Source organism: Chiroxiphia lanceolata, chromosome 4 (assembly GCF_009829145.1).
Source record: "Chiroxiphia lanceolata isolate bChiLan1 chromosome 4, bChiLan1.pri, whole genome shotgun sequence".
NCBI classification, from domain to species: domain Eukaryota; kingdom Metazoa; phylum Chordata; class Aves; order Passeriformes; family Pipridae; genus Chiroxiphia; species Chiroxiphia lanceolata.
The window spans coordinates 24,108,112-24,135,831 of NC_045640.1; the positions used below are offsets into that span (position 1 = coordinate 24,108,112).

Sequence of the window (27,720 nt, forward strand, 5' to 3'; positions counted from 1 at the left end):
AACTTTCCTTTTTCCTACTCCGTTTCAAATAGGTTTACTGCGTCTTTATTTTAATCAGATGTTCAAAAGCGTATTTATATAACTACACATACACTTATATGTATATGTTTATTTAGAACACTGCAGAGCACTGGCAAGTGATAGGCTATTTTGTTGTAGTTAATATAACTCAGAAAAGATGCTTGGAACTTCTCTAATAGAATGCACACAGTTGTGGGAAAGTGTGGGCAACATTAGTGAATCATTATGCTTAACTTTGTACCTCAGATGTCTAGATATTTGCCTGACCATCTGTATTAATACCTTTTCTGCAATAATTTATCTATTTACAGTTCAGTTTAACCAAAGAAGTATGAAATTGTCATTAGCACTTCTCATAAGTAGTTAGGCAAATAGTTAAAGCACTTTAGATTGTTCAGCTGCCAGAAGTGATCAGCTCTATGTGAGATGCAGTAACAATGTACTGTGCAAGAAAAAAATCACATCCTGTCACTACAGGTATTTCATTTTGTGTTGGAAAGAAATATTGCTTGTCTGGTTTGTTGTTCACTTATTGCACCTCAGCTGATATGCAGAAACTACCAGCTAAGGAAGACGTACTAGCTGGATTGTTTGTAATGAGAAAAGCATATCATGGACATACTTGTGGACATATCCAGAAGCAAAATAGACAGACAATTTTAGAGTAATCTTTTCTAAGGACAGCATTTTTCAACTATGCTTGGTGCAGATTAGGAAGTGTCATAGTTTGAAATGCTCAAACTGCCACAGAAGATATCGCCTCCCCTTGCTAACTGCCAGTCAATCCACCCTATCCTAGAGCAGGATGTTACCAGTCCCTGTGATCTGCTAGTGTAAATAAACTGTGTAGAAAAGTAATCCTGTTCTGTCAAAAATATTCCGATAAAAATGGTAAAAACATTTATTCTTTATATTAAACTTTATATTATATAGACCATTTTAATAGAGGGCTAGGGAGTCACTGTGTATGCATCAGGTAAAGGTATCTGCATAGGAGATAAGCTACCACAGGAGCAAGAATTCTGTCTGTGTGAACTGACATCAGCAGACTTTACAGAGTATGTTTAAATAGTAGCTTTGAGGGGAGATACTGTAGAATTTGACTTCAGATGAGCAACTGAGGAGCTAAATCCTGAAATAACTTTGAGGATTGGAGTCAGTATTCATAAAATACTTACCTGACATAGCCCCTGTGCAGAAGACTGAAGAACAAGTTACTTACCTCAGCTCTGCAGACACACACAGCTCATTAATTTCGAGTTAATTGTTCTAGAATTTTGAAAACCAGATGAGGTCAAACCCTATGGCCTCAGGAAGACCATCAATTTCTGTTTAAACTGATTGCAATAGAATATTTAGCATTTTGAAAAACAGGGATTCAGACTAACATGTGCCACTGAAACAAATTTGACTTTTCAGAACCAGTGTAATTTGTATTATATTTCAGCTTTATCATTTCTATTCAGTTATTATACTAGATATAGTAGAACAAGTGAATTATTAACCTAGAAAAAATTAGGCAATTGAGGTAAGTTTAATAGTTACTTTGATTGTCAGAATTCATGGAGTATAAGAATACTGTGCACTGCTATTTATAAGTTTTCAGGTCATATAATTTAAAATCTGCAGGTCATGGAATAACAGCAGTAAAGGAAAAAGCAGGGACTACCCTAAGAATTCATAGTGCAAGTTCAGCATCTTCAGAAGCAGCAGAACCTCCTACAGCTGAAACACCAATTACACGTAAGTTCAAGTTCACTGAAATTGGACAAAACTCTTTGACACTGCCAGTTAGTTCAATTTACAAAATTTTAAGATTTTCATCACAGAATACATCTTACTGTAATTTGTGTCTTGCAGAGTCGAAAGTATGCTTGTAACCTGCTTTTTTCCTCTTATTAGAAGCAGAAGATTCTCTGGACCAAAGCTCTTCTGAGAATATTCCTTCTTCTCCTACATCTGGATCTCGTGGCATGCTGTCAGCTATCACTAATGCTGTACAGAACACAGTGAGTCATTTTAGCTGGCCTCTCTGCTCCAGTTATTTTTCATTATTTTTGGGTTCAACTTCACTGTAGGTCACATTTTTTAAGTTGTAGGTTTAGTAAAAACAGTTGTGTTTTAAGTCTGTGTAGAGTCTTTTCCATGACAAAATAACTGTTAAATTAAACTATCAAATTAAAAAAAAAAAAGTGAAACATAAATAATTTTTACAGTTAAGTCCTTCCAGAGAAACTGATTTGTTATAATTTTTGAAGGCTGATAAAATAAGAAAATACTCCATTTGCTTATTTTAAGGCTTTTGCTAAACTCTGTATTGTAAGTTCCTGACCTTTACCTTCACCTCTCTGTCTAGTCTGTCATTTCATATAAGCCTTCCCAGAAGGGGGTCTGGTTGCAGAGTCAGTGAGGCAAAATAATTCTTTCCTATTACACTGTACTTGTGTTTTGTGTGTTACACTTCATCCTTTTCTCTTTTTCTGTTTCAGCTTTTGCAAAGTCCTGTATCATACTGTTCCCCATCAATTTTTGTCTTACCTTCTTCCCCAAGATTTTTTACACAGTATTACCATAGCAAATGTTTTCCTCTGAATTTTTCAGTATGGTGTTTTCCCTTGAAATTGTAAGAGACTTCAAACATGGGCTATAAAGGCATAGAAGACTAACTCTCCAAGGAGCATGTTTTACAAACGGACAATTCTTTTTTTAGTGTATATCCAGTTCACTCTGAGTGCCTTGTCATTCTAATATCAAAGATTTTGAGGCCAGAAGGATATTCCTATAGATTATTCCTTAGACTTGCTGCAGAACCTGGAGCTTGTGAGATCGAGACACAAGTAAGATTACTTGAGCATTGTATAAGATTGCAAATAAGAGAAATGTGCTTGTAGGCAGCCTGGAGAGGCTACTGTACCACAGGGATGAATGTGGTACAAAAAGAATCACTTAAGGTCTCAGTAAGTCTCCTGTAATGCCATTTGAGGCTTTGGAATGGTTTTAATTATATCAGGTTACATCAGCATTTGAGTATCTGACAGACACATAATCCAGATTGAAATGGAAACCTTTAGCCAGTGAAACTTCTTCAATGCACATGAAAAATAGGAAGACACAAGAAAAACATATGTGTTTAAAAAGACAGTTCCAGAGTCAACACATGTGTTAAAATTTTAAAAATCAGTTAAATAAGGCAAGGTTCATGATGGACTTGGTTCCATACTATTTGTATCTAAAATGCGTTCCCTCAAACTAGATGCCATTGGGTGAAATTTAAGTGATATTCATAAAATTGTAGAATGGTTTGAGTTGGAAGGGACCTTAAAGATCATCTAGTTCCAACCTCCTGCCATAGGCAGGGACATCTTTCGCTATACCAGGTTGCTCAAAGTCTGATCAGCCTGGCCTTGAACACTTCCGGGGGAGAGACATCCAGAACTTCTCCTATTCCAGTGTCTCACTGCCCTCATAGTGAATAATTTCTTCCTGATATCCAATCTAAATCTACCCTTTTTCAATTTAAAGCCATTCTATCTTGCCCTATCACTGCTTGCCCTTGAAAAAAGTCCCTCTCAAGCCTTCCTGTAGGTACTGTAAGACTGTTAGAAGGTCTCTTTGGAGCCTTCTCTTTTCCAGGCTGAACAGCCCCAGTTCTCTCAGGCTGGAGATGTGCTCCAGCCCTTTTGTGATATTATTCATAATTTTTTGTTTATTGGCAACAGTTGTTACATTTCCTCCAGTGTAAGTCTTCTAAATAACTAGAAATATCTGTATAGTTCCTTTTTTTTTCCTTTTGGAAAATATATTCAGAACAAAGCAAATGTATCAATCCTATTGTTAGTTTAAGTATAGAAAATTTAGGGACCTGAACATTCAAAGACAACGTCGACAAAAGCACTGCTCTTAACAGTTCATATTAGGATAAAGTGGGAAGAAAATAACCACATTGCATTATTTTATACAGGGGAAAAGTGTATTATCTGGAGGCTTAGATGCTTTGGAATTTATTGGGAAGACAACCATGAATGTCCTTGCAGAAAGTGATCCTGGATTTAAGAGAACCAAAACACTGATGGCAAGAACAGTGTCGCTATCTCAGGTTGGATTTATTTAAATACTGCTCAGTTAATGCAATTTCAGATTCTTTTTCCAGAAGTTCAGATGCCTCAGGGAGAGGCTTTATTTATTGCAATAGATATTGGCTAGGTTTATGGAAATAAATATTATGCTTTGTGTTTGCTCCACTTTATTTTTCTTCACAGAACCACAAAAGATAACGTAAAGTCATCTTTTCTGCATAATCACATGTGCAATAGCTGATTTAAATAAAATAGTATATGTGGTGATAAATCATTACACTCTGGAGACAAAATAAAATTGTTGGTACTTTGATAACAGCTGTAGATAGATATCTTCCAGCATAAACACAACTATACTACTTTCCTTGGAAATGAGTAATACTGGAATATGACATACGTTTCATTAGGAATTAACACTATGAAAAATTGTATCTTAGTGTCCATCTAAACAAATGGTACCCTTACACAGTTGTGACTCATATATTTTAAAGTTCAGAGAAATTATAAAATCAGAAAAGAAGTATAAGTGCTGTCAGTACAAAATTATTTTACCTCTCAAGACACTGAGAGGAGGGGGGCTGTGGAAATCAATAGACATTGCAAAGAACCTTTAATTTTACTGCATGTTTACTTCCTTGTGGAGAGGAGCAAGGTATTTTTTTTAAGTATGAACAGACTGATACTGTTGTAGTAGGCCAAAAGCAATTAACTCTTGTCAAGGCCCACAAGGTTAAAACGAGCTTTTGAGAATGTCTTCTTAAACAACATGCATGAATTTGCACATAAAATCTGAGGCAGAATACAATATAAATCAGTCCTCATGGGTTGCACATGTAAGATGGTGCTTCCTTTGCAGTGATGTGTTCATAAAACTTTGTTAGTTATCTTTTGAAGGTGGAGACTTCAGGGGAAAAATCTGCCATCATAAGTCTTTTGTAACAAATGAATCACTGAAGAGAATATTGTAGAAATTTCAAATGATGGAATAGTGTAAGTGATGGGAGTTCACCTGTATTCAGAGGCTTGTACGAGACTTAAGATGCAGTTCAGATATATTTACCACCTTTACTGTAGTAAATTCATATGAGAGGCCATTTCCTCCTTGGAATAGATGGAAGGAGTACAAGGTCATATTGGATACACTATTCTATCCCTCTTATACACTGAGAGAAGTGTGTAAGATCACTCCAAAATATCCCCAAGTATACAGAGTGTAGTTCTGCCCCACCTTTGGTAGAAGTCATAACACATTCGGCCAGTCTCTTTTGTCAGTCCTGCTGTCACATAAAACTGACTTTAGTATTTGCTAAAAATATTTTAAAGGAAATATTTCTGTAGGTGCATTAGTTATGCAAGTAGGTGAGTGGGTCCTGAAAATAATATGATTCCAATTTTGTGGTCTGTGGAATGGATTGCATGGCTCTTTAAGGCTGCATATGAAATAGTCCTTTTTATTTTTCTTTCATTATAATTGGTGGTTAAATTTATTGTACGTTATCCATAGCTGACATTGCTTTTGAGAATATAAGCAAGATTATTTGTTTGTTCATTGTTTTTTTAAAAAGATGGTTAGCAATTACCCCACTTAGAATAATACTTAAATACTTTATTAGAGAAATTTATAAAAAAAGAAGTTAGATATTTCATCTCTAAAATTTTAGCTCTGCAGGTGTGATATAGTCTCAAATTTTATTACTACTTCCTAGGCAAGCAGAAGCAGACAGTAATAAAATCTGTCACACTTACAGCAGTATCAATAAAACAACAGCAATGATATATGTTTTTACAGCTCTTGCGAGAAGCTAAAGAAAAAGAGAAACAGAGGCGGGCCCAGCAAGTTACAGTTGAAAGAACAGCACATTATGGACTACTTTTTGATGAATTCCAAGGTTTGTCTCATCTTGAAGCTCTGGAAATCCTGTCAAATGAAAGTGAAGCTCAGGTACAGTATGCAGACAGCATAAATCAATATGGTTGGTAAAAAAATTCATCTTTACATTAATTTCATTCTGCAAGTGCCTGTGGCATGAACAGTAAGTTTTCCATCATCTTCAGTGAAAGCTGAATTGGTCCCTTGGGCCAGCCCTGGGCTTGAGGAACTCAGTCTCAATACAGCTAAAATTTAACTCCAAGATTAACTAAAAACGAACAACTTCATAACTGAAAGTTATTTTTGTTAGGACCATAGGTAGTGTGTATTTTTCAGCTTGTGACACAATGCAGACATCTTCCAAATTACTTTGCAGAATTTTCAAGGAGGTTGAAGTCTTTTGGGTTTGTATCAGGCACAAATACTTAGATTCGGAAATTGCAGACCTACTACGTCTGAAGACTGGTGAATTAAAATGAGTTCCAGATTACTTATTCTCTCCATATTTTGTTAGTTTTTAAAGTTACATAACACTACACCAGGATACTATTACTGGAAGTATACAAATGTCTCTCTGAAGAACATGGTAATGTTACTAAGGCCTGTATGATAAATATATGTTCTAATTTCATCTCTCAGTTCATTGACTCTGCTAGTAGATCAGTAGATCTCCAAGAGTAGACTAACAGAATTTTGTAGATTCCCAGCAGTGGTATTTTCATACTGGAAAAGTTTTCTGAACAAATTTCTTAAAAACAAAGGGGGGATTGAGGGGGGGGGGTTGTTTTGGTTTGGTTGGTTTGTTTGGTTTTTGTAATTAGCATTCCTTGGCCTGTGGGGTACTTTTTAATAAAATGTAACCAACTTATTTTTTAAAATGTTCTATTTGCTCTCACAAATAAAAAGAAGCTTATATTAATAACAGTTAGGTACATACTGTCAACTGTTTTATTTTTTGTAATTATGTCTAAATGACAAATTATAAATTCAAACCCCACATGTAAGGTTCAAGGTACTGCTTTTGGGAGAAACAAACAAATGACAACAACAAAAACAAAACAACCAAAACCCTCACCCACAAAACAGGAAAGAGATAGATAGAAACAAGTTCAGGTTAATTCCATGCAACACTACTATTTTTATTTTACTGTGAAATACCACAAGGTAAGTAAGACGTGCACAGGATGTTTCCATGAGGTTTCTGATGCATATCGTGTTATGTCCTAGATAAACTTTTGTACATAGTCCTACTCACTACAACAGGATTGAATATTGTGGATCAACAAGTTCAATTCCCTGATAAATCACAGAATCACAGAATGTGCTGAGTTGGAAGGGACCCACAAGGATCATCAAGTCCAACTCTTAGTCCTGCACAGGACCATCTCAAAGAGTCACACCATGTGCCCAAGAGTATTGTCCAAATGCTTCTTGAACTCTGTCAGGCTTGGGGCTGTGACCACTTCCCTGAGGAGCCTGTTCCAGTGCCCAACCACCCTCTGGGGGAAGAACCTTTTGCTAATATCCAGCCTAAACCTTGCCTGACACAACTTCAGGCCATTCCCTTGGGTCCTGTCACTGGTCACCACACAGAAGGGATCAGTGCCTGTCCCTCCTCTTCCCTTCACAAGGAAGTTGTGACTGCAGTGAGGTCTCCCCTCAGTCTCCTCTTCTCCAGGCTGAACAGACCGAGTGACCTCAGCTGCTCCTCTTACAGCTTCCCATCAAGGCCCTTCACCATCTTTGTTGCCCTCCTTTGGACGCTGTCTAATAGCTTAATATCTTTTTTGTATCATGGTGACCAAAATTGCACACAATATTCAAGGTGAGGCCACACCAGAGCAGGGCAGAGCGGGACAATGAGCTCGCTCAACCACACATATATGCGCATGTGCACAAAATATGTAACAATACTGCAAGCTTGAGACCTAACAGCCCAAAAGCCAAAGGAGGAGCGCAAGAGGGACCGAAGACATTGCTAATGTCCTATGTGCTTCTAATAGCAGGGATTAAAATATATGTTTAAGTTTTATTTTAAAAGTTTCCATGAAAAAAAGGTCCTGGTTAGCCCTTGAAATGGATAATTCTATAGAAAGGGAGAAAAAAAGCCCTAAGTAAAAAAACTGTCACAACCTGAGTTGAGTCTCCTTGCTTTATCTTGCTTTTAACCTCGAGCACATGATCCAGGCATGAGGACACACAAGTAAGAAAGTAACAGCTTTCTCCAGTCTCACAATGAGGCAGTCTGTACATCTATCAAGATTTTAAAAAGCCCCTTGAAACATAAAAGTAAAATTTTGTATCAAGGGGAGAAAAGGCTCCAAGCTTCTCTTTGCTTCCATAGGCAGAGAGGGCACCCATGGGATTAACACTACATAACTGTAGTACAAACAGTTATTCAAAGAATCTGTTTCCATTCCTCTTAGGTGTACCACTCTATTAGATATGCAGGGACTTGCATAGACATGCAAGAGACATGCAAAGACCTGTCCATACATTCTTCAGGACAGGTAGATTTTCAATAATTTTGGCTACGTTTTGAAGGAGGGGAAACAGGCTTCTTTTTCCAACTCTTCCTGTGAGTGCTCAGACTAACCATTCTGCCTGCGCTCTTTTTGCCTGCTGTCTTCATCCAAGCCATCTCAAAATGCCCATTACAGTTTGCAATTAAACCATAGATTTGAAACTCAAAACTCATGTTCTGGGGAAAGGTGGAGACTGATGATCTGGCAAGGCTGGTGTAATTTTTTTGATACTCAACAAATTCTGTTGATGAGAACTAAAAATATATCTATATTGCAGGGTTAGAGACAAGATTTGAGCATAATGGGAGTTTCGATTTCTTAGCCTATTTCGCTATCAGGTTCTAAATTAGCATTTAAGAAATACTCTGTTTTGGTTAGAAATACTGTCCTTTCTTTTACAGATTCAGGCACATTTAGCAACACTTGATGGAGAACAGTTGGAAACTGCAAAAAATGATTTAATTGCTATAAAAGAGATTTTTGTTCCAAAGGAATCAGATGACGAAGTGATGCAAGCACAAAAAGGTAATTAGAAATACAGAGACTTAACCATATGAATAACTGTTGCTTCTTTATCTAGTAATTAAAAAATTACAAACCAAACTATAATATTGATATCCTAATACTCTTCATAAGGTAGAGATTAAAATTAATACTCTAAAAGTTCTGGAAATCAATCAATGCCTAATTTTGAATTTATATTGTAATTGAAGTGTGAGAGATAGGAAATAAAATATAAATAAATATCATATTACTTTGCTCTATCGTCAATGAAAGCAAAATATAAGAGAAAATAGTAACGTCTTGGATAACTGAATTTTTCTTACAGAATCTGTTTGAAATTGTATTTTCTGAAAGTTTTGGAGTTTTTAAAAATGCTATTCTGTTCAGCAACTTCCTCCTTACTCTGCATCCTCCCTTGCTAGACTGGTAAAAGATTAGAGTGTAATCAAGAGACTTAAGAACCCTGAATTTTTTGAATGGAAGCCACTTTGAAACATAGTGCCAAAACTGCTTTAAAGGTATTGCTTCACAAGACATGGCATGTGGAGTGTGAGAAAGAAGTTAAAGTAGCACAAGTGTGCCATAACTGTGATATAGAGCACAGAATTGAAGCGAATGGGTCCAGCATGACAGTCCAGAGATCGGCTCACAAAAGTTACAATAAAATGGGTGGATGCTTTGGTTAGGGGCAAAATAGGTGTCTTAAACAGGTCAGAAATTTTAGTGTTCCACAGAACAGGTTAGAGCAGAAAGATAGTAAGTCAAAGCCAGCATGATTCGTGTCTCCAGGCCTGTGAGATCCATACCAAACCTCTTATAGCTAATAGAAACAATCCCCTTGACCTGACTGAAGACTGGCTTATGCCATTGAACACCATATTGTTGTGTTTTAGAAACGCAGAAACATAAAAAGATATTTCTTCCACATCCTTTTGGTCTTCTCAGGGGTACATTGCCCATAAAACCTACATTTTGCAAGATGGTGAGATATGATTTCTCTGGCCTTCTTGAAAGTTAGGAAAACTGTTTTAACATCTGTGTGTTCTAACGGGAAGGTCATTTCTGCTCAGAGTGCTCCTTGTGGCAGTGCTCACTCAGCTCGCCTGATCTCTCTCACGAGGAGCTCATTGTTTCTCATCGTGGGGGACAGAGAGTGTTTGGCGTAAAGTCTTAGTATGGTACAGTTTTGTGCTGGTTTTTCCTCCCTTGTTAAACTTTAAAATCCCACATTCCTCCATGGCATTGTGCGAAATAGAAGTCAAGAAAGTGTATTACCTGCTTAGGAGTGAGGATTCATGAGATGTCTGTTGTTCCTTAACTTCTATTGGAAATAGTCCCTTGCTTTGAAACAGGCCCCAGAAGAAGCTCTGTTTCTTGCACCAAGTGATGCTTTCTCTGGAGGTCAGAAGTTCTGTTTTCTGAGTAAAGCACAGCTGCTGATCATGCTCCTGCATGGCCTTTTGAATGGGCTGGAACCAAGGCAATGAGCACCTTGGAAAAAAAGAAAAGAGTGAAACCAAGTCAAAGTGTACTGCAGGTTTTCCCCTGCAAAAGCAAACCACTCAGCAGTGAAACATGTCCTCTTTGCTATGACAGTGGAAATGATAACCACATATGTTCTCTCCACCTTACAGCTGAATGGGTCTTACTTCAGGCAGCAGTTCAAAATTACTCACATCCTTTGGTGTGGTCAGGCTCAAGATTTATTAGTGTTTGAACTACAGATAAATTTCTGGTTCCACTGGAGGAACCAAAAGAGTAGAAAGGTTAATCACTTCTCAAAGCAACTTTCTGTTAGGGCTGAACCTACAATTCTGTACACACCTTAATAGGTTTTACACTTACAAAATCAAGTAAGCCATATGCTCTTTTATAGTGTATTTCTTACACAGAATTATATATTTTTACTTAAGCTAGCTAATATAGCAAAACATAGCAGGGTATGTTAAATTCTGTGGAGGAATTTTGATCTTAATTCTGCTTGCTAAACAGGTTAAAACTACAACTAAGTTGCCTTCAGTAAGATTTTGATTTGTGCTTCCTAGTGCAATAAAACGTGGTTTTTTCCTTTATGTAAGGAAGACAGCCTCCTAAAAAAGGCAGAGATTAACTGATGGTGTTTGAAAATCTTATCTAGCCACTGAGCAGTATTTGAAAACAAGCTAATTACCATTTATTGCTAATTTGCTATCATTTTATTGGCATCCGAGTCATGTTGTTTATGTGGTGTTATTTGTCAGTGCTATATATATTCAGAAAAAAAAAAAGATTAGATGGGAGAGAAAACAGTACTTTGCATTCAAGTGTTTGAAAAGGGTGACAGTTTGTTTTGTGCAAATTCTCATAATCCCTTCTTATCCTAGACTGTCAGAATCTGAATGAGATTCTGATGTTAGTGCTGCTTTATTTCCTACGATAAAACTTTTAGTCCTACACAAGGAGAAATTACTGCAGTGACCTTTGGAGGGCTGTTTCAGGAAAGGATTTGGGCTAGGCTTTGTTCTTGGCGACTTTGAAATCATAGTATTTTTTTGTGCCTTTGCTCAGATAGGTGCAAAATTGATATGAAAAAAAAAGCCAAAGAACACAAGTAGCAGAAAGCCACATGCATACCCTTCTCTCTAATATTTCCTCTCACTTTGATTATGCAAACCTTTCATGTGTTTCTCACTGCAGCTTCTTTTCGTTTCAGTTGTTTATGAAATAATAAGAGGAGAATATCTGAAAAAGTAGCTTTACCTACATTTTGAAAGCCATTACACCAAAAATTTCATATGTGAGGTTAAGGGAGACAGTAGCCAAAGTGAGTATTCAATTGAACATCCCAGCTATCATCAACATTTCTGGTAATTTTGCATTGATGCAATGAAGCACTTATCAGTTTTCAGCATGCTGCCGTTCATAAAACAATTTGGCATTGTTTTATGTGAGTACAGTGTATCCAAGAGGTACTGTATTGCAAAGCCTGAAAATCCTATTGCCAAAATTTACTGATAAGGGCAGGAATGAAATTAACTCCATGCATCTCTTTGGCCTGCCAGACAACAAATTTCTTCATGTGTTCCCCTGCTGTTAAGACAAAAGCTTAGTCTCTTGGTCGTTGCAGGTGGAGAATTCTTTCTGCTAAGTACTAACTTACTTTATAGCACCAAAGATGAGCACTCTCTTAACATGCAAGGGTGAGATGTCCTTCCCTCTAGGAGAGTATAATCTGAGTGTCAGATTTTACCACCTTTCCATATGTTGCAAGGTACTGTAAATAGTTCTACGAAAATCCCAAAACTCTGTAATGTAATGGCTCTCTGCTTTTAAGCCCAGTACTGAAGATCTGCATAAAATTGGAAAATCTGGCCTACCTAATGAATGAGCAAAAGAAATGGGAATACAGCAAGACATGAAATTTAGTTTTGAAGTAGCTGGACTTTTATCAAGCTCAGTATGGGGACTCTGACCTTTTAGTGTCATCAGGCTAAAAAATTGGATTTTGGGTGATCTAGCATGAAATCTTAATGTAGATTCCAAGCTCAGTAAGTGCAGATGAACAGAACCAACCAAAATACTAACTTTCAAGAACTTAGATTATGTTAGAATATGTCATCTGCAAGTATCCAAAGGAGTATATGTAATAAAGATGAAGTTCAAATACTATCAATACTTACCTTTGCTCTTAACTTGTTAAATAAATGTGCAGATTCTTTGAGGCATGTCACTCCAAAGCAAACCAGAAAACATTCTTCATTTAGGCAAATCTCAACCTTAAAATTGAAATAAAACACACCTCTTCGCTGTGGTTTGCAGACAGAGCAATAGAGAGCATGTATGAACAGTCTGAAAGAACAGTATATTTCTTCTGAAACTTACTCATATGTGGCTGTGCTGCAGTTTTTATTCCTTGGTTTGAAAGAATAGGTTAGTATCTCTTCTTTGGTTATTTTGTGGGTCAGGGATTTTTTGTCATATAACATGGGATCATGCTGTTTCTTGCCCTCTTACCTGTTTTTGTCCCCAGATCTTCGTTCTCAAAGCCTAGCCATGATGACCTGTTTTTATGAAACTTAGTGGAATTTAGAATGTGGTAAAAAGAGCAGTTGAAGTGTCAAGCTGGCATATCTGGTCGTGCAGGTATCCCTGTTGCTTGTACGCTTCTTTATTTGAGCATATACATCCCACACACACATCCCTTTCTGGTGTCACTGTCATTGTTTTTGAAGCCCTGGAATGCTTGGGGAAACTATTTGACTGGATGAATTTTATCATATAAAATATTATAGCAGTAACACCATGACAAAAATTGTCTTGTTTTTTCCTTGCAGCAGATATGGGAGAAGAGTTTGTCAGCATGCTCACGGAGCTGCTGTTTGAATTGCACGTTGCTGCTACTCCTGACAAACTTAATAAGGTAAGCACCTGTTAGTGAGCTGCCTTTGGTTTCTTGGATAAAGAAGGAGGGCTTTGTTCTGAAATCTGACACAGAGCAGTACCTAGCTCAGTTCAGGCAGCTCAGAAAGCAAAGTGAAGGAGAGTGAGACTAAAATGCTGAATATAGAAAAGCTTTCATGGAAGAAGTGAGGTGAGTAAGGCAATGGACTTGGACAACTAACTAGCACTTTTTAGTGTTAGAAAGCCTTGAACCAGGGGTGTCTCAGCAGAGCAGTGCTCATGAGCACATCAGATTTGGTCTTAACGTACTGGGAAGAAAGCTCAGGTTCAAAATCATTTTTCTTGCTCCTCACATTTATTCTTCTGAGGGACTTCTTTAGACCTTCTTAGCTAGAAGCAAAGTCTTAGATTTTTCTCATGGTGCTTCAATCATCTAAAAGGTAGATGTCTAGAAGCTAGTCATGACTAGTCACATCTGTACTATCAGGTCCCTTTAAAGCTGATTAATCTGCTGATCTTAGGCTCAAATGAATGTTTATGTCTCTAGCTACATAAGTAGGCTATGAATAACTAGCTTAGGCTTAGATCTTAACATATTTTCATTTGACTTCGTGTTAAAAAAGTGACATCATAAATTTCCTATTAAGCATAACAGTAGTCTGAAGTTGTATAAAACTTCGAGACTCTTCAGCTTTGATCTACTTTCATGGCTGGGAAGGCAGCTCAAGATATAGTGATTTTCTGTTTATTTTTCCTCTAAGAATTTAGTACATCTTCCTTACATCTCCTTTTTTTTTTCCTTTTTTTATATCCACCTCTTATTTTTTCATTTGGGAAAACAACTATTTAAGAAAAATTTCCATGTAAATTTGCTTAAGTGATACCTAATAAAGCTGAAATATTATTAATGTTGGTATTAATGCTAACTCCATGTATTTGTTAGGAATATAATTTCTTTAGAGGAATTATCCATGGATGATCCATCTTTATGCAGTCAAAATAGTTCTTCCTACAGTTTCTTAAGTATACAGTTAACTAAATACCACACAGAGGCTTAATATATTCAGTCTTCACACTCAATCTTTTACACTTTTTTGAGTGTAAAAAGGAAGCAATTAAAGGTATTGTTAATTGATGTTCAGGAACGTCATCTGATATTCTCTGTTCTAATTGAACTTTTGGGGTTGGGTTCTTTGTTTGACAGGCTAGGAAAAAAGCTCATGAATGGCTGGAAGAAGCCAGTTTTTCCACCCCAGCAGACATAGAAGAGAAGCTAAAAGAAGAACCTGGAGAACCCGGTGAAGAAAAAACTGATGAAGATGATAAAATTGACAGTGATAAAACAAAAGTAAACAAAAACAAAACTGTGGAGGTAAAATAACTTTTGGAGAAGTTTCATTAAGCAGATGGTTATACTTTGTTTGATAAGATTACTTCTTTATCTTCATGTGTTGGCTTTACATGTCCTTATTTTTTAAACTCATGGAAGTAGTAAGAAATAATAAGATACAACTATTCACTATAGACCCAGTAGGGGACTAACTTATACAAATATTCTTACTGTTATTCTGTTTCCATAACTAAATATCAAAGTAGCAGGTCCTCTGACTATCACATTGTTTTTATTGTTTTATATCTGTGTTTTTGTGTGTGTGCTTGTGTATACACAACACAGAGTGAGCTGAGGGATTCTGTGGTGTAATGTCAATAGCACATTGAAAGTCGTATCGCAACATTCCTTCGTATCTCTTTATCCCAGTGACAATACATGGGGAAAATGTTCAAACTTTGTTTAAAGTCCTGAACAGTTTAAATCACAAAGAGACAAAACAGAAATATTATTTAGGCACCTCACAAATGTTTATTCTCTTTATGAAAGACAGCTCTTAGGGCTGGAAGTATTGTGTTTGTTTAGATAGTCCTGATAAGGTTAATTGTGATTGAATATTTTCTGTCAGGTTATGGCAATAATAAATGTGGTTGGTATCTTTGTCAAGATTTTAATTAATTCTAATAAGAAATTATTTGCAATGTTTCCTTACAAAAATGGTCTAAGAAGAAGACAGAAAATATATACACTGTATGTATGACAGATTTTTATGTGATTACATATTTCCAACTGGCATCAGCTTGAGGAATTTGTAACACCATAGTACTAGGTAGAGATTTTTATCATTGCTGATAAAAGCCATTTTTCATTGGGCATATTATTCATTTCTTCTCTGGAGATTCAGCTGAGAGACAACTCATTACTTTTGGCTCCATATGAAAATAGTTATTACTTATTCTAGAGTTTAGGGATCTTTCTGTTTGTTAGGACTAGGTTTAACACCCTGACCTAGTTCCCAGCCAAATAAATGGTAGACTTGTTCTTACTAATTTTTCAGGACAAGTATAATGTCTGTATTTTATGATCTGTGAATATTTCATTTTCCAGTATTCTTTGTGAGGATGATATTATGGCTGATATTATTTCATTATGTGTGGTGATATTTCCAACTGGGGAAGGAAGGGCTCCTATGCTTGAAATTATTTTGTCCATATATGTCTATAACTACATTTATCAATGTTGGTATTATTGATTATATTATTCCCATTTTTAATTTAAGGAAATCTACATGCTGTCCATTGAAAGTCTGGCTGAGGTAACTGCTCGTTGTATTGAACAGCTTCATAAAGTAGCAGAATTAATTCTACATGGTCAGGAAGTAGAAAAGACAGCTCAAGATCAAGCAAAAGTACTGACAAAGTGAGTATTATGTACTTCATATATGAACATTTTGACATTTGCTTAAAACTCATGAAGTTCTGTTCAGATTTTGGCACTTTAAGGCACAGTAAGTTCATGGGTCAACAAACAGCATTGGCTTTAGGGGTCCTGGTGCTATATTTTCTCATGCAGTCATGTTATATAGGCTACCTGTCACTTTTTGACATGGCTGACGTATGTATGTTTACAAAAACATGACCTATTTACGGGTTAAAAGTTGTTTCTGCTCCAGGAGGCAAATGTAAGTGCTAATTTTTGTTGCATTTACTGTTCCATCTGCAGAAGGTACTATGCCTGCGTATATGGAACTCTCTTTTAGAGTGCATAGTGCAGTCTTATTATCTGCCAATAGAGTTTCATCGTCTAGTGTTCATTTGCCAAAAATATACAAAAATCAATCTGTAATTGTAAACAATAAGACCACATTTGTCACCAACTTTGTAGTTAACCATAGTGAAACTTCCATGAATTCAAGCACCCAGTCTGTCTAGTGGGACTCAAAATTCAAATATCAGGCTCTCTGTGGGTATCAATTCTACTGATTTCAGTGGGTTTTGACATTAAGATATTTTAAACAGTTGAGTCCTCCTAGGTAAGTAAAGGATTTAACCAAGTACTTATCCTTAGGAATGCTATTAAGAATAGCAAAGTCCATGGGAACACTTTAGTCTGAAAAAAAAACTTGTTCAAGTATTTTTCAGAATTAGAGCTGAGGTATGGTGCACCTTGCAGGATGAGACTCCATGGGATGAGCTTGTGAATTCTTAGGAAAACAAGGAATGATCTCAGAATAGAACTAGATCTTCTTGTTGTCTCGTATTTTAACCACAAGTGTACTTCCCCTTTTAGCAAAGAGTAGATGTTTTATTCGTTACATGGGAAACTTCTCACTGTTGTGATTCAAGTTTATTTCCAACAGTATTCCTAGGAGTTGTGTTGCTGCAATAATCAGAAAAACATTAGTCGAACTAGAAGCCTAGAATTTAAAAAGTTGAAACATTGCACTATCAAAAAAGACTAGTATGCGAAACAACACAACATCATTTTGCTGCTGTGGTCAGCAGTGGATTTTTCAGTGGGGGAATATAAAAACTGTATCATGAACAAAGTTGATCCCTAAATATTTTAAAAATTACTAGAAGCAAAATTGCTTTAAGAACATCTTGGCTTCTAAGATGAAGTTTTGCCTGGGGCAGTCATAGAGTTTTTATCCATTAACAGGTCAAGGATGTATTTTTATATTTGTCTCTCCTGTTTTTATTTAACCAGTTTAACAAGTGCCATGTGCAATGAAGTTTCATCTTTATCAAAGAAGTTTTCTGATTCTGTAACAGCAGCTGGGGTAAGATCATAGCATTTTCTGTAGCATTTGTGCTCTTTTTAACATAGTTCCCCTCTTGAAACAGAAATTCTTGCCTGAGTCCAGTGGCTTTATATGCAGCATCAGCAAAGAGACCACTTCTTTTCTCAGATCAAGAACATGGAGCATTTTTGCAGCAGAGAAAGTTTATAAGCAATGTGTCCTCTGCCTTCTAAAATCTTTCTTTCTAGACACCATTCTTCATATTCCTGATCACCACTCAACACTTTATGTCTTCTCGCATGGAAGGGCCCCACAGCTTGGGGATACTTTCTTCTCCAGCTCAGCCTATTGCTTTTAAAGGCATTTGTGTAAAAGTCATTAACAGATCATACTTGTAGTACCTTAAGATGGTTTCACGAGCTGTCTTCTTAGCATTTCCTAAATCCCCTGGCTTAGTACCACTATATTTTCAAAAGGTTTAAGCGAATACAAAATCTGTTTGGTCATCCATCTCAAAAAAAAAGAAATCACTCTATCTCAAGATATTCCATTTAGAAACATCCTTTTGTCTGTGAACGTCTTTGCTAGAAATAGTACCCTGCCTTTCAAGGTGTTTCAAAGATGACTGACATCTGAGTATTATAGCAGGATTCAGAGGTAAAAATTGGGCTGTTGCTGAAATTGTCCTGTAAACATCAGAGAAGAATAAATTCTGGTTCTCCTGATTGCTCCTTGAAAACATGAACGTACATCAAAGGAAATTTTCCCCAGTTCTCCTGTGAACTCTTCCAGCACATCTCTGAGCAAGTTTTTTTAGACTTATTTGTGAAGACCATGGTTTATTGAGTTGCTTTTATTCTGAATAATTTACATTCCTTCCCATTACTCTAGGACAAGAAATGCTTATTTTGCATTTTGGTATTGTATTTTAGCATATCTTTGTGGGACACTTGCAATAAATACATGCACAAATATATAAAAATAAATTGCATGGGAAATATTAAACTAGCTCAGCTTAGAATGGAAACTAAAGCTTTTGTAAGCATTGCTCTACATTTCGTTCTTATCAATTCTGTACTCAGTTTTTAGGGCCAGATTGCTTCTATGGAGATTTGTGTGAACAGATAAGAAATGGAGCTCAAAGACACTTCTTACTGCCAAAATACTATGGAAGAGAGCTATAGTAGGGCAGTCTGGTGATCTTTCTGTTCCGTGCCATCTCTGTAAGCTCTTGAAGGAAGATGTGGGGCCTTTTGCTCACCATGATCAGTAGGAAAGCAAGGAGCACCTGTCACACAGGGCCGTAGAGAATCTACATCTTCCTGTATATCCCAGCGGTTCAGCGTCCTCCTTAACCTGCCAACAGTACCTGGGTTTGCAAACACATTCCAGTATCCTGCGAAATCCATTAGCTTGTGGGAAACTGAGAAATGGCTTAGAACAGAAAATGCTGGCTTTTTCAAACAAAATGCCACCCCTGTAGTTATATCTGTATAATTCAGACGTTAGTTGTAGTGCTGGCTGTACACATAGCCTATAATGCTGGCAGTGTTTCTGAGGGAGCAGTAAAGCAGAAGTAAGAATCACAGAATCATAGAATATGCTGAGTTGGAAGCAACCCATCAGGATCATTGAGTCCACCTCCTGGCCCTGTGCAGGACATTCCAAGAATCACACCATAAGCTTTGCTTGCCACTCAGTATTTCTTTCAAACTTAAACTTGATTCATACAACCAATAATATTAAATTGATACTGCTCTCTATCTTTTTCAGTTTATTGACAATCAACTAAACAGTGCAGTTCGTAATGGATTTTCTAGTAACTGACAGTAAAAATGCCCTTCTTTTCTCTAACCATCTTCCCTTTGATCTGCCATCTTTCTCCAAACTACAATTAAGGTGTTTCAAGTTTTCTATAAATGTGTAATATGAAAGCTACAAGGTTGTGAGTGGAAATCCTTCAGTTAAATTAATCAGTATTGTGTTCAGTGTTGAAAGCAGGCAACTCTTGCAGAAGGTTACTGTCATTCTGAAAAACCATAATGCAAAGAACAGTGAAAATAAAAAAGATAAGAACTTGTGACATTTTAAAAAGCAAAGGAGCTAATGAATTTTGATTTTCTAGCCTCTAGTAGTGTCACTTCTCATTGTATCCATCTTTATTCCTATCTGGTGGTTGAGAAAAGTGCCATGCATGTTGATATGTTTCACCAGCCACCCTGCACTGTCCAGCATAACATACACTGCCTCCAGTTTGGGGTCTGAGTGTCACTTGGTTTTCCTTCTGCAGGGGAGTTAATCTGGGCCTTTCATTTCCTCCTAACCACAGATACTCATGTAACTTCTAAGAACTTCATTTTCCTTCTGACCTGTATTTTTCCTTCTTGTGTCCTTGAAAATGAACAAGGGGTTAAAAATTTTGTGGGAGATGAGAAGGATGCTGATAGACAGATAATAGAGATAATGTTATTGTCTCACATCCATAGGAAAGTAAGCAATTTGAAACTCTGTGGTACATGAATTAGTGAAGAAATAAAACCCTGGAGCTGTCTTAGTTCGTTGTACTCTGTGATAGAAATATGTAGGGTATACTGAAGTGTGTATGAAATGTAGAAACATTTACCAGGAATACTGAGATAAACAATATGAATAAGAATCAAGGTGAAGCAAGACCTTTATAAAATACATAAAACCACTTCTCAAATATGAGTATATTTCTGTTAAATGTATTTCTTGTCCTGGCATTTCATTCTATTTTCTGCTTTACAGAGCAGTATGAAGGCAGAGGTTCTTAACCCCATCATCAACAATGTGCTATTAGAGGTAAGCTTCACATCTCCTATTACAAAATGCTCTAGTAAAATTATTTGAAATGAGACAGGCACATTTATGTCTGAAGGAAAAACTATTTAAAAAGTAATGACAATATCATTCTGGCTCTTCAATGCCTGCTCATAAACCTCCCAGTTTTGTGCTCAGCCTCTCCCACAGACACTATAGTGGTAATGTTGCGTTTACTGAGGATTCTTAAGAGCTGTATGACTGAAGTGTGGCTGGCCAGCTCTGAAACTCTGCTGCTGTATTGGTCAGAGCACAGCAGACAAGTTGCAATATGCTGTTTAGAACCTTTGCTAACCTATTCACAAGTTGCCTGAGATAAGTCTATCCTTACTGTTCAGTTACCTACTTCAAATATTGCAAAGTACTTCTGATGCACAGATAGTTTCAGACTATTCTTTACTTTCAAATTTGCATTGTAGGTGTCCTACGGTGCTTCCCATCCACAGGCATTTAAATTTCTTCAAAGATTCACAGTCTAGCAGCAGGCTTGGTCAGCACATGGATAACCATGTGTCAGACCACCAAAATGTTTATGAGTGATTTCTTTTATTAGACACCACTATCTGTTTTCAGAAAAGCACAGTGAGTAAAATGTACCTCAGTTTTACTGAGAAGAGGTCAAGAGGAAGTAATATCCTCATAAAGTCCTAAAATGTGTACTATCTGCAGCATGAGTTTTTAACTCTGTTAATTAGATCACACTTCTCTCAAAACATAAATGAACATATAGTAGTGACCACAAATGGTCATTCTGTATCTAATAGCTGCATTCCCTTAAAAATTAGGAGAAGGTTGTTTTGCAATAGGCAATTTTGCACTGAATTAACAATACCTTTAAGGAAAATTATAGAAATTTGATAGAGCTGTAGTAAAGACTACTGTATGGTTCCTTTTGTTGTAGGGTAAATTTGCTGTTGCAGCTGACTTACCTTCCTGTGCTCCAGGAACTGCAAAATCTGGGAACGTCTGGAATTGTGGAATAAAATGTTTTGTACTTCTTAAATCCCATATTTGCATACAACTATGTATTAGTACAGCCCAGGATCATGGAGAATTAAAAGCTACTACACCGTTCAGTATTAGAAATTCCAAAAATAGTACTACATGTTAAAACCATTATAATAATTCGATCTGTTAATTTCAGTGACACTTTCTTCCACCTACAGCAATTCAAAATTAGTTGAATTGATGAAAAGACTAGCTGTATTTAAAAAGTCAAATCTACTTCTGAACACTGTGACTTTTGTTCTACTCACATTACCAGCAAAACTGTCCAAGAGTTCAAACTGAGGGGAAATCAGATTTTTGTGGAGTGATTCAGGCTGTCATTGTAAGCTGTAAACTGTTGTAATTTATTGTCTTTCTTATCTACAGATTCTAAAATCTTGTGTGAATACATATGCTAATGTAGCAGGATGCAGATGTTAAGAAAAAAAAAGAAAAGAAGTACAGTGTAATTCCTGAAGTACATGACAGCTGTACTGAACCACGTTTTCTCTCCCCATTAGGGTTGCAACAGTACTACTTACATTCAGGATGCTTTCCAGCTATTGCTTCCAGTTCTGCAAATTTCCCACATCCAGACCAGTTGTTTGAAAGCCCAGAAGTGACGGTTTCCCAAAAGTTGTCACCATTGGGCTTGACAGCAACCCCAGTCCCAATGTCTGTAACGTTTGCTGAGAGAAGAGCTGGTACAAGAGGTGTCTGGCCACTTGGAGTCCTTCGAAGACACTACATGCAGTTTTGCACATACAGTATGGAACAACGTTTTCAAACTCTTTCAGACTTTACAAGTAGTTAGTAAAGTGAGTAATTTCTTTTCCAGTACAGTTTAGCTTTGCATTAATTTAAACAGAAGTTTACTGATGTTAGCATTGACTTAAATATGGATTCTAAATGTTGACACTTTCAGTTGTAAACAAGGGATGAAGCAAATTAGAATGTAAAGTTTTTTAAAACATTTCAGCTCAAATGACCATTTATATTGTTTGTATCCTGTCAGTTAAAAATGTATATTTCAAAAGTTGGTTTCAGTATTTAAACATGAACAAATTATCATAGTGTTGTGCCTGTTAAATATTATTTCCAGTAGCAAATAATAACATCATATTAATATGTACCACTAACAGAACACTTTGTATTCAAAGACTTGTAGAGCAATGGGTATTAAATTTACTAAATGAAAATTATGGAGGATATGCATAAAGGATTATGCCGAAAAGGAGTTTTCTGAGCCAGTTAAGAGTACGGGTAAAGCTTTATATTTGCTGAACGATAATTTTATATTCATTTATGTCTATTTCTTCATTCCAATGGCTAAACAACACAGCAGGCCAAAGTAATCTCCTTAATATGCAAGGAATAGAAAATTTCTCATTTGTTTGGCAATTGAAACACCCCCTAAGTAATCTTCTCTCAGATACATTACCAGGGTTACATGTGTTACTTTGGGGGTTAATTTGGCCTTTAAACATTATGAACCTTTTTCTCAAATAATACCAACAGTTCAGAAATAGAAAAGAAGTTGTAATAAGAAGTTATGAGAGGATTGCTCTGGGTGGGGAGGTCAATATGCCACAGCAAATCACCTTTTTCCAAGTCAGTAGCGAGACAGGACATAAATGAGCAACAGGAATGACATTTCATAACAACACTAGCAACCATACTAATTTGTCTGTATCCTTAGCTTAAAATCCTGAGCTGTGGATTTAAGAATTTGTTTAGGCTAGTTTACCTCGTAGACAGGAGGAACCTTCCAATATTTTACATTGCCTGTTCTCCTGGATTTTCATTGTTTATTATGTTTCTATCAGTTATTTGGTATTTTTTTCTCTTGATACACTCATTAATTGTATTTAAATGCTAATTTTTAATTACACTTAACATCTGAATATATTTAATCATAGAACATAGTTCATACATCAAAAAAAAGTTAAATAGAGCATGAGGAAGTTTCTATGTTTAATGGAAAAGACAAACCATGTATCTGCTTTGCACATGATATCTTTTTTGAGTCTAAGTAAGAGAGGGCAGAAAGGTCTGTTTGTGTTGTACACTAGAGTGGTCCATGTTCTGCTGTCACATTCACTGTTACTTCTCCATCTTTTGTTATTTAGAGATTAAGTTTTCACTATCCCTGAAATAAGATTTATTACATAAAACCTATTTTCTGCCACCCTGTAATTTAACAGGTGTGAGATATCTTTCTAGGTTAGTAGAAGATGTACAGTCTTCAAATCCACTTGCACAGAACGTAAAAAAACCTTACAGCAATGTGAATAAGAAAGCCCCTTGACAGCTGAAAAGGCGAACAAAGGTTGACATTCATTGGTATTTATGCCGTATTGAACAGCTAACATTACCTCAACATGGGAGAAAGTGGGACACAGAAAAATGCAACCAGAAAGCAGACTCACTAGCCCAAAGGTAGGATACAGCTCCCACCAGCTGTTAGATCCACTGCACTTCTTTATGGCATTCCTTTATTTCTGAAAGCATAATTCCAAAATTTATTACAAAGTGACATTTAGTTGATGCAAAACATTTAATGCCTGCCTTCTACATTTTGAGGGAAATAGGCATACTCTTCTCTAGTAATTTTGCCTGGCTGCTGGAAGAGACACACACTTGTACTTACTTGACCAGGAGTCATCCCTGTACACACACTATGACCCAGAATGGCTTCTCGGTGCGGATTCCTGAGGACCATGAACTTGCTCCATGTACTTTATTGTGAGCAGTTTTCAGTTTTAAAGATCTGGAGACTGCTGAAAGCATTCCGTAGCTTGTAAGAAGGCCTGTTTGTTTTTCTGTTTTTCTATGCTGGCAAGCAGAATATAATACCTCGTTAAAAACTTGTTTATTTTTCAAACAGACTGTCCAGAAGGGTCTGGTGTTTTCACATATCAGTCATTACATCCTGGATTTATCTTTACTTTCATTTGTTCGTTATTTTTCATCAGAAAGCTTTTCTGCCCATGTTGGAGTAGAGCTCTCCGTCAGGTATCTGTGAGCATCGTATTACTGCCTAATGAGTCATGGAACAGTTTCATGTTGTTCCTTTGCCGAATAAGTGTTTTCAGGCACAAATTAATTTAGTTGCTTTCTGGTACAGATTTTTTTTTCTTTGAAATGTAGTGCAGAATATATAGTGTTAAACCTCTCAGAAAAGTGCGTTGACTAACAGTGGTGCCTTTAGGCAGAGGCTAAACAATATAATATCAGAAGCTTCAGGGGATAATGTTTGAAATCACTGAGGAGCATTCTTAAGACAAAGATTGCTTGTCTGAGACATTCCTTACTAGAGGTTTCACTGTCTTGCTTAAATTATGCATATATGAAGTACCTTACCCTAAAGTAAAAGAAGCTATAAAAAGTAACTTATTTTCATCCATACAATGTAGGAAGGGAAATAGGACAAAATACGAGCATAAGGATACATCTGATCATAGATGCAGTCATTTTGTCCTAGGAAAACTGAGTGTTTTATCTTTAAGTCAGTTTTAGGTAAATAATATTTCAGTAGAAAAGTACTGTGTGTATACAGACCGAATATTTTGTTTACACCAATTTGTATTTTCCCACCAATCAAATAAATCATTTGAGATACTGAACTGAGACAGTACACTAAAAAAGGATTGGTTACAAGAATAATATGATGGGAGGATGTACTCAGTGAAGTCATTTACTTTCTGATTTTGTGATTTCCTTTTGGAATTATGAGTGTGATTTTACTGGGAGTCTGACAAAAACAGATGTTGCCTTAAACTTTTAATGGAGAGTGTTCTTTCTTCCACCAGTACCCTTTTCTAGGTCAGTACACTGAGTGTGCCTTGGCACTTGGCAAACTAATAGGTTTTAAGTACTTGTGAAAATTACCTGTTCTCTTCAGCAGATCTATTTTCTATGGCATTCCATTCCCTTTAGAGCACACTCACCCTGTGATGCAGAGACAAAGAAGGCAGGCTTGTGCACTGACCAAATTAGAAATTTACCAAGATGAAACTTAAAACATTGTCTGCATACCTACAGCCTTGCAGATGATCCACTCTTACAGGTCATCACTGAAGGAAGAACTGGAAGCAGACTGTTAAAGAAGTCATTTACTGTAAATTAGGGATATGTGCTTTTCTTTTTTTCTTTTAAGCAAACAAACCAAAACAGGCTATAAGTTGTTTGCTGCATTTTAGAGTATAGTCTATTCATGTGTAAACATCTCTTCCCCATGAGTTCCTGCTACACTCCAGCCTCCATTGCTTGAGACAGCTGAACAAAAGAACTGTCTCTTCCACTTCTTTTCATGCTGCTTAAATCCTCCACTGAAGCCCTTAATATCTTCCTCCAAAATGTGCCTCAACCATATCATACAAAATCACAGTCATTACCATTGAGATGCTTTTTTAATGATGTGTGTCACGAGTGATGTCCAGTGTCACCCACCAGTGACAACTGTAATGAGTCTGAAACGCCACAGTTTTCTCTGGTTCATGGATTATCATACAAGCAGTCACCCAGCTCATAGGATTATCTTTGAGACAATCCAGTTCTGTTTCAGATGACAGCCCTGTCCTTTCTGTTAGTCTCAAAAGAATATAAAGAATGGAAAAGGACTTTCCTGAGTTCTTTTTAAAACCATCTCAGAGCAAGGCTTAATGTGACACCATCAGCCAGTCTGACCTACTTTGAAATTCTTAGTCTGACTGGAAAGCCCTCTGGACTTTAAGCGCTTTATTCTGTCTCAGGTCAACCTTTGTTGCTGAAGCTGCTTTTATTGTGCAACTTATACATTTTCCATGCTCTGAGTCCTACTTCAGCGCATTCATATTGATGATGGTGGGCAGTTCTAGAATTGAAATTCGAAAATTAAAATGTCAAAAATTGAGCTGTGTTAAAAAGAGAGGGAAATTATTTTCAAAAGAAAAAGCAAAAGAATGTGCTCTCTGGAAATAGGAACAATTTTCAAGGTTAGATTAGAGAAAAGGCTCTCTAAAAGAATTTTTCAGCATTGTTCAGAATAAACAAGAGATGACATCTGATTAAGTACAGTGGAACTGGAATAACAGCATTTCTGAAGTAAAATGAAAATCTGCATGCACTTAAAGGAAGTCAAAGATGAGATCATTAAAAGAGGAGAAGCTTAAAGGAAAGAAGACAGCTAGTTTGGTCACTCTGGATCTGCACTATTCATTTTCCCTCTATTGCCTGCACTGCACAAGTCCCTGAGCACACATCTGCTAAGAACTCCTTAGTAGTGTTGGATCTCCACAGTAGTCACTTGGATCTCCTCTTCATAGCCTCCCTTTACAGCCTTTTGAGGAGCTACCCAGAACACTGGTGATATGGTTTGAAGCTGGCTCCCTGCCAAGTCTCCAAACCTTACCACAAGAAGTCCCATCCCCCCCCCCCCCAAAACCTCAGGGAGAAGAGGGAAAAAACAACCAAGAAAACCAAAATGAGAGAGAGACAGTTAAAGCAATATATATAAATATATTTACACTTATGTTATAGTTATATACAATTGAAATATATATATATAATTTCACAAGGGAAAGGGAAGGGGGAAGGGAAAAGGAAACAAAACCAAAATAAAATATATATATATATCCCAATTAGTAGCCCAATAGCTAGCAACTAAAAGAATTAACAAAAACTATCTTACTACTCTCCTTGGGACAACCGAGAGTCGCTCCGGGACGATCGCCGGCAACCTCCGCCTCCCAAGGTCGACAAGGCCTTACCAGGCCTCGCTCCCCAACACGGCAGACTCAACAGCAGGGAACCTGCACCTCCAAGCCACCGGAAGGAAAGAGAGCGAAGGCCTCTCCTCCTTTCTTCTTATAGCCCGGCTTACGTAAAAATCGTAGGGAATACTGGGTAAATCTGGGCCCTTCCTTGGTTACAAACTGGTCACCAAGGAAGACCCAGACCAAACTACCACAACTGGTTAATTCAAATATTTTTTAAACATCTTCAGAAGCCTCTCAGCCCATTTACTAGACTTGGGAAAATTCAGTTCTGCTCTTCCTACCCTTGCTTTTCTCAGAGGCTATAGCAGCACTTATCCAAGGCTGGTATTTAAGGTGGTCCCTGCCTTCCCTCCGGATTCCTTGCCAGTTCAGCCCCATGTCCCTTTAGCACATTCTGTATTCCATCAGCTCCACCTTCCCCACCAGTTTTGTTCACCCCACTCTCCTCCACCTTCATGTCTCATTCCCTGTGCTGATTTCTGAGGCTCTGCCCTCCTGCCCATCATCCAGTGCTTGAGAGGCTGCACCAGGACATCCTTTCTCTCCTCACATATTCAGTTAGAGCACATGGGAGGAGAGAAATCAAGCCAATCTCAAGAGCAAATAGCAAGACACTAAACCAGTTGTTTTTCAGTCCCCTCCTTCTCCAGTGGAAGGAGGTTGGACCAGAGGCTGCCTGAGGTC

The 27,720-nt window shown here is 37.0% G+C and overlaps 1 protein-coding gene across 3 annotated transcripts in view; it reads left to right on the forward strand.

The window, feature by feature from the left end:
• The window catches only part of FAM114A1 (family with sequence similarity 114 member A1), a 34,329-nt gene extending 11,802 nt beyond the window's left edge, over positions 1–22,527 (forward strand). The window contains exons 4-14 of one of the 3 annotated variants that reach the window (XM_032686053.1): positions 1,651–1,764; positions 1,924–2,030; positions 3,983–4,117; positions 5,887–6,039; positions 8,894–9,017; positions 13,310–13,395; positions 14,581–14,748; positions 15,986–16,125; positions 17,416–17,488; positions 20,219–20,272; positions 21,799–22,527. In XM_032686053.1, the coding sequence (XP_032541944.1) occupies positions 1,651–1,764; positions 1,924–2,030; positions 3,983–4,117; positions 5,887–6,039; positions 8,894–9,017; positions 13,310–13,395; positions 14,581–14,748; positions 15,986–16,125; positions 17,416–17,488; positions 20,219–20,272; positions 21,799–21,900 (1,256 nt within the window). In that variant the 3' untranslated portion in view covers positions 21,901–22,527. The remainder of the gene's footprint in view (positions 1–1,650; positions 1,765–1,923; positions 2,031–3,982; positions 4,118–5,886; positions 6,040–8,893; positions 9,018–13,309; positions 13,396–14,580; positions 14,749–15,985; positions 16,126–17,415; positions 17,489–20,218; positions 20,273–21,798) is intronic. The other 2 variants (XM_032686051.1, XM_032686052.1) reach the window with 2 other exon arrangements.
• The last annotated feature ends 5,193 nt before the right edge of the window (positions 22,528–27,720 follow it).